The sequence below is a fragment of the Oryzias latipes genome, chromosome 3 (genome assembly GCF_002234675.1).
Source record: "Oryzias latipes chromosome 3, ASM223467v1".
Taxonomy (NCBI): domain Eukaryota; kingdom Metazoa; phylum Chordata; class Actinopteri; order Beloniformes; family Adrianichthyidae; genus Oryzias; species Oryzias latipes.
The window spans coordinates 31291135-31303559 of NC_019861.2; the positions used below are offsets into that span (position 1 = coordinate 31291135).

At 38.0% G+C, this 12425-nt stretch overlaps 1 protein-coding gene across 1 annotated transcript in view; it reads right to left on the reverse strand.

The window, feature by feature from the left end:
* Positions 1-1065: 1065 nt before the first annotated feature.
* Positions 1066-12425, reverse strand: part of LOC101160641 (collagen and calcium-binding EGF domain-containing protein 1) — a 31019-nt gene continuing 19659 nt past the window's right edge. Inside the window, exons 3-11 of the mRNA XM_004067508.4 lie at positions 9726-9778; positions 7831-7965; positions 7509-7646; positions 7120-7253; positions 6918-7023; positions 6645-6784; positions 4571-4606; positions 4373-4408; positions 1066-4227 (exon numbers count right to left, since the gene is read on the reverse strand). Coding sequence (XP_004067556.1) covers positions 4045-4227; positions 4373-4408; positions 4571-4606; positions 6645-6784; positions 6918-7023; positions 7120-7253; positions 7509-7646; positions 7831-7965; positions 9726-9778 — 961 coding nt within the window. The 3' untranslated portion in view covers positions 1066-4044. The remainder of the gene's footprint in view (positions 4228-4372; positions 4409-4570; positions 4607-6644; positions 6785-6917; positions 7024-7119; positions 7254-7508; positions 7647-7830; positions 7966-9725; positions 9779-12425) is intronic.

The window sequence follows — 12425 nt, forward strand, 5'->3', positions numbered from 1 at the left end:
CTGAAACTCTCAGAAACGACAGTGCTGTCGTGCATAAGATGTATTTATGGATGGCAACTGAGTGCCAGTGAGGAAATTCCACTCATAGTAGGAAACATCTGGCTGAGCTTTATCTGTCATATCTCCGTTCCCATCTAAAGATGTGAGCAAATTGTTACATAGCTCCCCTCACTGTACAAATTAAGTGGGGTTTGGCTTCCCAGGGGCCCGGACTAAACATGCAGCTGGAATCAGATACAGAGATTGAAATAGTAGATGAGTAGACCGATGAAGGGGCATTTAAGTGTTATTATCGAAATGCAGCCAGAAAAAAATAAAAAAAAACATTTGAAGAAAAATGTTTTTAGGTAAAAATAGAGATGTTTGTTTTTGTTCTGTTGACAGTTTTTTTTTTTATAGATGGACTGGAAAAACACACAAATGCAGCGTGGTGCAGTCACCTCACACCGCCTCTGCTGCTCCCTGCAGACTGAGAGGAAAGCTTCCAGTTGCATGACAAGTGGTGAAGGAAATGAGATAACCTGTTTCAGTCTAATGCCTTTCTCTTACTGACACGATTCTTCAATTGTTTGCGCTGCTCTTCCTGATTGTCCTGGCAAACAATTGTACTGTGTGAGCAGTGACCGCACGGCATGGGGAGGAGCCATCAGGTGAGAAGTCTGTCTAACAGTCAGAGAAATGAAACGGCATTGAAATTTTAGGTATAATTACATCCGACTGACTGAGGGTTGGCTTTATAAACAGTAAGGAAACTAATCTCCTTGACAAAAACCCTTCAGCAGAAGCTTATGATGACTGAGAGGGAAAAAAAAACAAAAGAAAAAAAACCTGAAACAGTCAAATGTGACAAAAGACAAAACCTGGTGTTATCTTTTTCCAGACACACTGTCTTTAGTGATGGATTCAAGCCCTAACAGGCTCCCCATGACGACTATTATCCCTCCAGCTATTTAGGCCTTTCAGTTCTGACCCCGACTGTTTCAAACTGTCGTAATGATCCCACTGCTGTTTCTCACGAGATGACTCTGGCTTCCACTGTTTTGACCTTAAGCATTTTTTTGTTTCTTTTTTTTTACCAATTTAAGGAAAAATATGGGACCACATACATAAAGTTACATGCAGGTTACAGACAAAAAGTTAAAATGCTTTACTTTTATAAGAATATTAACACACAAAAAAAGGAAATTTTCTCTGGCTGCTGCTGGTCTTCTGTCTCATTTTCTGATAAAACTCCAGCTCTACCACTCATCTCAGTTTATACACATCCATTTCAGAACACATCTAATAAAATATCGTATTTAGAGAGGGGTTCATTATTATTTTTTAAAATTGTTATTACATTTTTATTACAGAGTCAAGTTCCAAATATCAACAAAATATCATCAAATTATATTAAAGTACAACACAACTCACAAACTTAAAACCTTAAGGGCTTAAGGAGATGTCCATATTGGGATTCTTGTTGTTTAAAATATTCATGTTGGTGAACTCACTTGGTTTTATAGTTTACAACAATTTATAAACATAAAAACAAAGACCTTAACATTTACAAAACTGAATGAATCAGTAATATAGTCTGTGACTTAGCATCACCTGCTGGTGGAAAGTAAATAAATTGTGCTCTTGTTTTTTTCTGAACTGATTTATGACATTTATTGAAGATTGGTTGTAGAATAAGAAATGATTAAGTATTATTTTTGATGTATTTTGACCAATTAACCTCTTCAGGCCTGGTATGCACATGTGTGAACCTTTGGGCATGGATATCAAAATTTAGGATATATGTTATCACAGCAGTTAATTAAGTTTACTGCCAAAGAGAAATACATATCATGAAATATTTATATTGAAATCCTTCAAATCCACATTTCCTTGAAAATAAACAAAACAAACTAAAAGTGAGAGAATTAAATGCAGCATTTACCCTCTTTATTTTGCCTTATTTGTTTATTAATTATTGCAATGCAAAAAAAAAAGAGTCTGAGTGAATAAATTCACTTCAGAAAAGAAATGTATAAGGTTTTATTAGATCCTCCCTCTGCAGGTTCCATCCAGATGCTGATCCACTGCTGCTGCCCTCTGGTGGACAAACATGCTCCTCGTTTTTTGTTCTTTGTTTTGACCCCCTTCACAGTCACTGCTTTACTTGACAGTCAAATGCATTTAACAGGAAATACTTCTCTGTGTTGAGTGAAGGTTGTGAAAGCAATTCCATTCCAACATTTTCTAAACCTAAAACACATTTGTCATCCTTGGTTTTATCTATAAAACAACTTTGTTATTTTTACCCATCATGCACTGTGTGAGGGAAAACAGCTCCATCTATGTTTTTGAAATCGCAGGATGTTGACATCCTCTCCACCATCAACATTAGACTAAAGGAGCTGTCTTTGATCCAAGCAACGTTCTGGTCGAGATGCTTTGAAATATTTGGAACTTGTTCTGCCTAACATAACACGCAGTTTGTTTTATTATGTATACTTGAGTAGAATTTTAAGTATAGAAAGTATACTATAGACCATGTATGTATAGTGTGGGAAGTATACTAACTGAATACTTCTTCAGCTTTAATTGGAACATTTTAAGTTTACAATAAAGTAAACTTCCCTTAAACTTAAATGTAAGTGCACTACAAATTTACAGGCAATATTCTTGAAACTTACTTATTAAATATTATCTAGATGTTTTCGTTGTTCCAATTTAGTCTGAAGGAGTATTCAGTTAGTATATTTCCTGCACTACAAGTACATTGGATATATATACTCACTATACTTGAACTTAAGTATACTTGCTGTAATAAAATAAGCTTCAATAGTACTACTTTTAGCTAAGGGTAGAGTTGATAAAAGATTAAACCTCTGAAAAAAAATTGAACATTTTGAGGAGAAAAGTCACCAGGAAAAGAAAAATGCAATTTTCCCTTTCTTTAAAAACTGCAGTGGACTTTACTTTGTCAGAGGTAAATTCATGATGCAGTCGGAACATTTTGCAGTAATCGACTAAATGCTTACATCTGAAGTACAGCTGCTGAACGTAAAATAGGAACCACAAACCAACAATTGACAAAAAAGTTTGACTTCAACTGTTTCTGTAGAAAGTAAAAAAAAATTTTTTAAATTACAAACACATTTTTTTAAAATAAATAGCCCGTGGTTTATTAAATTTTGGAGAAAGGTCATCAGCATTTTCATATTTGCTTCCAATGTCTGCTTTAGGTTCCTTTTTCATGGCGTTGTACATCGACATGTGCTGTCTGGATGAGTTGTCTTCAGGGCAAGTCCTCCTGCAGATCCACATGACAGTATTATACCAGCATTAAAATGTTTTCCTTTTTTTATTCTTACCTTTAAAAGAAACCCTGCAGATTTTCAGCAGGAAGTGAGAACAAACGTTTGGCAAAGCTGCCATTCCAACTATATTAGGACTCCCATTTATAAATTGGGCGTCACAACTTGTTTAATGATGCAGCTTGCGTTTCTTTTTTTTTTTTTTAGTAACATATCAGCCACAAGCAGCCTGTTCCTTATGTCAAATGTATTTTCTTTATAGAAAATGAAGGTTGTCTGCTATATTTGACTGTACAACACCTAACAATACAGAGTTCATGAATCTCATGAATGATTTTCTGAGCTGTCCTCAGAGAATAGCTGCACAGCTCAGACTTCAGAGCCGGACGCTGCAGGCAGGTGCAGATCTCTGCTCCCGTTTTAACCCACCGACACAACAGGGTTTCCACGGCTCAACCCAAGAGCGGGAAGCGATGCAGATGATAACCTTTGAAGTGGTTCAGTTCTGAGGTTCAGACACAAAGACTGGTGCTGCTCGCTTTTCACTGAAGTCCTTCACGCACGCTGCTCACTGACATCCAAGGCAGATGAAAGGTCTCCAAAAAAACGCTTGCAGTGGTTGAGAGATTTCTTCATGTCTCCCTGTTTCATTGTTGTATGTACCGTTATAAGAGTTCAAACAAGCCGCGATGTCCTGCTCGTCTCAGATTAGAGGAATTATCGATATATTGGATCTCCATCATGGACAGCCTGAAGGTCAAGTGTTGAGTGTCAGATCTTCTCCAGAACCCCACTCTTCAAGGTACACTTCCCCGCTGGACTGAGGACTGTCCAGGGAGAGGCCTCGCCGCTCGCCAAACACCTTCTCCTGCAGCTCGATGATGTCATTGCGTATGTCGGCCATCATGAGCAGAAGGAAGTCGAAGGAGCCGGGTGGTCCCTGGAGACAAGCGAGGACCGAGGAGATGGCCTGAGCGCTAACCCAAAGTATTACTTACATTTATTAATACTCTAATAAACAAGTAGCCTCACAAAGTAGCTTTGTTTTCACCTTTGAGGATGTTTTAAAGAAATGTGACACTTACAGGTGGACCTCTGAGACCTGGAGCTCCTCTGTCTCCCTGTAGAAGAAACACAGCAAAAGTTCATCTCTACCTGCTCCCTACAGGTCATGGCACCTTAATTATTGTATGATAGTGTTTTAATATATCTATATCAATAAAAAACAAAACTGTATTTAAAAGTGAAAGCAATCACACAACAAAACACAAACACTTTACAACCTTCAGTCCGTCTCTTCCTGGTGCTCCAGGCGGTCCCTGGAAGAAAAAAGATGCACATTTTCCTCTTTGGAAACATTTCTCCTTAAAAATTACAATTGTCTAATCTGTGCAAGAATCCACTTTTAAAGTAAAAGAAAGGAACGTTCACTCGGAGACCTTCCTTAAATTACAGTTCAGATTATTTATTGTATCAAATGAACTCAATTTAAACTAAATTGAAGCTTCTGCTTTGGATTCCTGCATTTCTTGTATTATTTGGGCAGCATTTGTAAAGTGGCTCCTTTTTGTTAGTTTGTCAAAAAAGTTCAGTTTCATGTTACTTTATAGAAAATTATACCTCCACTCACTTAAAAACTGCATTGTACAGTTACTCTTGATTCGTTCATCATTTGAATTTAAGCCTGGAAAACCCAAGAACATTTTTCCTCTCTGGGCTTTTAGAGTTAGTTTGACTCTTTGTTTGGTTTGTTACAGCAGCCCCAAAACATGACAAATAAAGGAATGAAAATGGAAAATGTAGAAATGGAAAAAAACAACTCAATTTACAATTTAAAAAAACTGCAGCCAAATTTGACACTCTGTTTTCTCCAGAGTTAAAGAAAAAACTGACGTATCTTCTAAGAAATAAGTCAATAAAAAGACAAATTTGACTGAGGCTCATAAACCCAATATTTGCCGCACAGCATTAATGCGACCACAAACCAGAATAAAACACTTAGTTGCAATAGAAAAGTTGGACTTTAGTGAAAATTTCATGAGAAACAAACAGGAAAACACATTTACTACAATTTACCCATGTCAAAAGTTCAAAAAGGAGAACCATGATAATTTAACAATCCTTGCTTCTGCAAAGAGTACATCTTTATATCTTCTTCCACTTTCGGCTTCTCCCATCAGGGGTCGCCATAGCGAACGAGTCGCATGGTAAATTTGGCAATGTTTTACGCCGGATGCCCTTCCTGACGCAACCTTCTCAAACCGGGCTTGGAACCGGCACAGAGGTAGAGAAGGGAAAGAGTACATCTTTATATAGTAAGAGCAAATTCCTGTTTACGCTTTAAAACCCCTGAGACAAAAGGGACATAGACTAAAAAATGATCAGTTCATTTCAAAACTGTCCACAGCTATTAAAAAAAACCCTGATAACATCAGTCAAATGTCTCAGTGATTTATCATGATAAATGTTTTGTAAAAAAAAACTTTAGCTAAGAACAATTTAGATTGTCTTCATGCTTAGGAAACAACATTATTTGCCATTGGCATCAATGACTGCCGCTGAATTTCAACTGAAAAACTTGCACTCCGACCCATTTGCTGTTAAATTACCAAAGGGGTTCTTTTCTTTGTACGTCTAATTTGTCTTCTCTTATGAATACATTTTGACATAAGATTTATACATACAGGCCTCTGGAGTTGTTCTCAGCAAGAGTCTCATTTCTTCAGAAATTTTCAACAACGTTCTGTCAAATAAGATCTTCTAGCCAGAAGAGGCTTTAATTTCTTTTCCCATTTGCAATGACCGTCTAGGGTAAAGCTTCAGAATTTAAGTGCAGAGAGAAGACACTATTTGTATTTACTTATTCTGACAGCAACTACAGCAACTATTTGTGAAAAAATATAATTTTATTCTGCAAGTTCACAATTTGTTTACACTTTTCTTTATGTCATTTTAAGGTTTTAAATTGAAGGTTTTCACTTTGGAAAAGATCGTAGTTGTGATGTAGAATTTACGCTGAGCGGGCCTCTAGCTTCCTGCTCTGCTCCACCCTGATGCATTCACTTGTAGACAAATAAATCCATACATCCTGGTTTTCCTTGTTTGAGCTGACACCTTCCTCAAAACTGTACAACTGGAAAGTTCCGATATTGCTTGGAATTTTTGTTGTACCGGTAATGTTACAACCTCCATTCTGCAGAAAACAACAGGTTTTTAAATTTGGACTAAAACGGCACAATCACAATTAAAAGACAACTGGGTATTGTCTTTTAAAAAAAAGATCAGAGTGGGTCTGTAATGTGAGTCTGGCTTTTTGTCCATCAACATTTTGAAACTCTTTGTTGTTGTTTTCCTTACCACTGGCCCCCTGCGACCCCTCTTTATATGTCTCAGGTCAGGCTCTGGTCCCATTGGCCCCATGTCTCCCCTTGGACCTCTAGGGCCAGGGGGACCCCTTTCCCCAGTTGCTCCTTTGTTTCCAGGCCCCCCAGGGTGCCCTGTTAAAAAATAAATAAACATATGTAAATAAATCATCGGGTAGGCCAGAAAAAAATACACATTTTAGAATCAGTGTGATTGGAATAGAACAAGCAAAGATCTATTTGAATTTGGTCCTCGTCCCAACATTACCTGGCACCCCAGGAGCTCCTGGGGGCCCAGGAAGACATGGGCTATCTGGACTTTTTCCTGCACGTCCCAGGGAGGGTTTATCACTGCTGTTGGCCAGACCAGGAACCTGAAGATCAAAAAAGAACAAAAAGATTCAGTGGAAAACATCCAAAACAAAATTCCTTTTTCTAAAAGTTTGTTTCGCCTGAAACAGAGATGTTACCTGGTTTGCTGACGGCGCGTTTCCCAGCCGCAGTTTTATCTGAAGTAGACTGTTTTTCATGTTCATGAAGTCCTGGCAGGTCAGTGAGCACGTGCCAGCACTCATCAAGGTGTCTGACTTCCCAGAGGAGCTCACTGCACAGGAAAACACAAGCAACGCTTTTTCTTGTGTTACTTATCCAAGGATTCAAACAACATGGACTGCTGCTGCATCTTCAAATCAAAGCACGCAAAGTAAACAAACATGAAGCTGCATCTCAAGCTTATAGGTCTGCAAAATTAAAGTAAAATACACTTTGTCCTAAAGGTAAAATGTGGTTTACTGATCATGCAGGTCTAAAGGAACCCTGCATTTGAGAAGAGCAGCAGTGCAGTGACATAGAGACTCACAGTTGTGAACGGGGATGCAGGAGCGTTGGTCGGATGCAAGGATGTAACCACTGCGGCAGCGGCACAAAAAGGTACCCATGGTGTTCAGGCATTCATGGTCGCACACATCACCACCGGAGGCTTCACACTCATCGATGTCTGCTTTGTGACATCAACAGAACAGGAAGCACAAAAACTGCGTGTCATCGTTTTCAAAAATATCCTAATTGTAAATGATTCTAAATGTGAATGGTTTGGTTTAAGACATATAGGACTTTGATGAAAGCAGTTTGGGACTTCCCATGCTAGCTGCAGACAGTTTTCAGATGAGAGGGAGACTGACCGAGGCAGTAAGGAGATTTATGATTGCGGTGTCGCTCCCGGTCAAAGCGATATCCGGGGTAACATGTGCAGACGACCCGTCCAAAGTTATCCGTGCACTGCTGCTCACAGGGGGAGGCGGCACAAACATCCACGCCTTTGGGAAAAGACAAACAGGTTTCTCATCATTTGATTCCAAAGGATCAGCTCTTTGCAGATGATGGTGTATTTACAACCTTTCACAATTTTACCATGAAGTTTGTGACTTCATCAAGATGAGGCAATCATTATTAATAGTTTTAATTCTTGTACTTACTTGTATTGACATGGAAAAACTGTTTTTTTTTAGATAAAAATTAAAATATTTAGCTAAGAATGGAAGAATTGATTAAATATTTTATATGATTTTTATTTCATATATTTTGTTCTTTTGATGTAAATCTAGACATAAATTTAGTCTCAATTTTTTTGAAAAAGTTGAAATGCTTTTCTTTTGAACTGTTACTGGCCCAACTTGCAGTGACACAAATGGGTTTTCTCCTGACTACCAGCAGTTTGTCATCAGTAGAGGATATTTCTGTACCTGAAAATCTCCCAACCACTACCTACTAAACTCCTTTTGGTGTCTACAGAGGATATTTGGGGCTCTGAGAATAGTAGTTTTTTGGTGGATTTGAAGAAAAATTTTGACTGGACAGTTTTTTTCTCAGCTGTCCAAGTTTTAGTTGGTTAGGAGAAGCTATTGAGAAATTATTCATTTATGGATGCAAAAATCCCTTCAATTGACTGCATTGCTCCTTAATATGAGAAAGGTTGTTGTCAAAAGTTGATTTTTTTTTTAAAGCTGAGTCATATTCTTCTATCTTCTGTGCTCACTCCAGTCCCAGTTAGTTGACCTTTGATTTGGTTCATAAAATACTTGTTCTGTTTTTTTCTATAATAATCTAAAACGCATTTTAAGTTTTAGCAAGTACTTTTTCTGTTGACGTTTCAATAATTAACTGTTTTATGATTTCAATCAAATTGTTATGACTCTATTAAAAGCAACATTTTTCAGTTTACACTTCAAAACAGTCAATGACTACAACTCCAAGATATTTTTTTATAGGTTATTTGTTTCCAGTTGTGCTGCAGCTACAGATTTTTCTGTGCCTGGTCAAAGTCGTGTGATGTTTGGTCCAAAATATTTATGTGCTGCAGTCAATAAACACAGAAACACAAGAACAAACTATTAAATAAAAGCTCTGAAGAGTGAAACTACAACTCAACATGAAGTCCAACCTTTTTTTGTTGTTCAAAACAGAACATTTTTCTATTTAATGGGCTTTCATCATACTCTTAAACCAAGCTGCATTATTTGTGTCACACAATGCAAAGGAGGCTTCTTTCCAGGAATTGCAACTTCAGCACTGTCAATATTAAATGTGAGAAAGGTTAAGAATCTGTTTTGTTGTCAGACGATTCACTCTTGCCTTTATGTGACCAGGATTTAAAAAGATTTAAAATATAACATTTATAGTAGACATGAATCTAACTGATGAATAATTCTGAAATCTCTGTTGCTTTTGCTTTTAAAAAGTGCTGCATTTAATGGTATGCGGCACCCATCACAGGACATTTGAGGTTGGGTGAGCAGTGCCCTCTAGTGGCTGACCCAAATACTACAAAAGTACAAAAATCTTTTGTAAAAATCCAGAGATGAATTATTTAGTAAGTTAGTTGACAATAAATTATATCATTTTATTTTTGTTTCAAAAAAATGTTTAAACTTGACTCTTTAAAATTGTTTTATTTCAAAATGACAAAAATAGAAGAAAGCAGCCCCTCTGTTCTAACATTAAGAAATGTGTGAGCAAAAAGTACAGAAAGGAACATATAAATATAAAGAAACACAAAAAAAGTGTTTGTTTTACCTACTTTCAGGTATGCACTGTCCCATCACAAACCTGAACCCGTCACAGCACTTTCTCCTGCATGACAAAAAAAAAAAAGATACGTCAGACATTTGTGTTTCAGATTTCATCTTAATATCATTGAAATAATGGCAATTCTTATTTGTAGAATATGAAACGATGGGCATAATGTATCCTTCAAGTTTGTTGAAAATAGGTATATTGGTACATTTAATGATTGGAATTGAGGCCTGAATGGCCTGGGAGTTGTAGTACAGTAGAAGCAAGGACTGAAGAAGGAAAGGTTTGGTTATTTCAGGCTTTGTTTACCATCTTAAAACTTTAAAAAAATGTCAAGACTCTCAGTTGCCAAAATTAGTTAAGAGATAAATAATTTGATCCAATTCAATGCACTTTTATTCCTATAGCCCAATATTAAATTGCAGTTGTCTCAACGGGCTTCACTAATTGTGCAATCAGTTATGAAATACAAAGGACTTAACTAAGCTAAATCCCTTCCCTCTCTAAGGGCAAAGAAATCAAATACAGACAGCTCAGTAAAAATGTTTCAGATAATATTTAAAATGATCCCGAACTTCTACTCAAAAGAACTGTGCAGACTGCAGCCCAAACGACTGTCCGTGTTTGGAATCTGTGGAGGGAAGTGAGGACAGCAACGACAGTCTGCTGACACCAGAGCTCACAGAGGAATGTGTGCAGCTGGACGGGCTGACCCAAACCAGCAGAGAAGCAGCAGCGGGTTATCATCCACACCTATTTGTAATCCCAGATTGAAGCAGATGGGTGCTCATCCCACAGCATCTGTGAACTGAATTTTATGTTTATGCAAATAAACAGAAATTTGTGTCCAACACATCTGCTGATGATCATTCCAGCTGCGTGAAAGTTCCAGCCTGTTTGCCCATTTTCAGGTCGAGAGCTATTACTGTGTCAGCTTTCGGTAAACTCTCATGTGTGCCCTGACTGGGACTTTTACCAAATATACAACAGACAATTCAAATATTTCTGCCTCTTTTGTGGTCTCACTTTTAGTAAAACAGCAGTTTCTCGTTGATTATTGGACAGCAGGTTTCTCTAGAAATTGATTTAGCATGCTTGGATGTGACAGAGGTCCAACAATCCCACAACAATCCACCACATGTTCCTGGCACTGCACTTAGAAAAACAGAGAGGCTCACAGACTGGCCACAACAGAAACGTGGACAGGAAAACAAGAAAAACGCTCGACTCCGGTTCTAAAAAAAAAAACGGCACGGCATCACCATTGGGGATGCTGTTTTTTTTTTTTTCACTGCCCCCTCAAGACTGCAAGTTACTTTTATTCTCCTCCAACCTCCATGCAGTGTAACCTTAAATCACTGCGAGACCCCCCCCCCCCCATCCTTCTCCTTCTTGTGAATGAAAAATAACCTATAAAACACGGAGGCCAGCCTAAACTGATGAGATCCAGATGAGAGCGGCTTTAATCTGCTGCCTGTAGCAGGGGGTGCTGAGTGGGACAGAGGAAGGCGGGCATGGAGGTGAGAAGGAGAAAAGGAGAACGAACACTAAGATTAGAATTGTCACTTATTCAGTCAATCCATCCATCAATCAGTCAATCCCCCTTTTTCAGGTTGTACTGATCTGTTGCAGATGCTGCTGTGAGGAAAACAACTTCTCCGTTTCTTCTTTTTTTTTTTATTTCTACAAGAAAAGCAAAATCTTTATTAACTTAAAGGTTAAAGTTAATGTTCTTCTGATGAGATATCTGCTTTTATTTCAACACTGACAATTAGGATAGAAATCTCATCCACCCTTTTGAATAATACACATATAAAATTATTAAAATAGAAGGAAGAAGTGCTGAAAAGAAAGTCTTAGGTGAGAAAAAAATGGATGAAAGCATGAGCTATTAGGATAATGTACATATTTCTAACTTTATTTCTATTGTGTGTTTTTCAGTCATTAGTATTTACATGGAACAACAAAAAAATATAAAAATAATCAAATACATAGAAATGAGTTAATAATTAGTAATTATTTACTATATTTATTAAATGCATGAAAGCTGTTTGGCAAAAACACTCAGTCCAGTAAGTGACAGTAATGCACTGTCCCTTTCTTGTACCTGACAACCCCAATTAACACACTCACGGTTACAAATCACTCGCCCTCCAGGACACGACGAGTCATTCTCCGCTACCTTTGCAAGAGTGACAACATGCTTTTGTCCTTCACCATCATAAAAGTTGCTAATGACCGCTTGGTTGATTCTCATCCAAAAAAGTGACTTGACAGTTGAAGAATATTCAATCTGAGCTCTTCATTAAGAAGTGCAAATGCAATTATTTGGAGAGCTCCCATGAGGCTTTGCAACAGAAAAACCAACAACAAATTCAGAAAAAGTATACCCTGATAGGAAACACTTTTGTGCTTGTTTCTGCTGCACCTGGAAACTCATTTTACCACTCACACAAAACACACACAAACAAACACTTCCACACAGACACACTCCAGCTGTGGCGGCTGGTTGTAACAGCAGGAGCTGCTCCGCTGCAGTGAAGGCTAATTGAAGTCACTCCTCTGCAGCGGCGGGCAGCGTGACGGGCTAAGCAGCTCGGCCTGCAGAGCTCCTAATGGAAAGGACGGGGCTACAAGAAGGCCCGACTTAAGTGTGTTTGTTTTGGACTGTGAGAGTGTTTTGGTCAGAAAGCCAAGCGGCCTG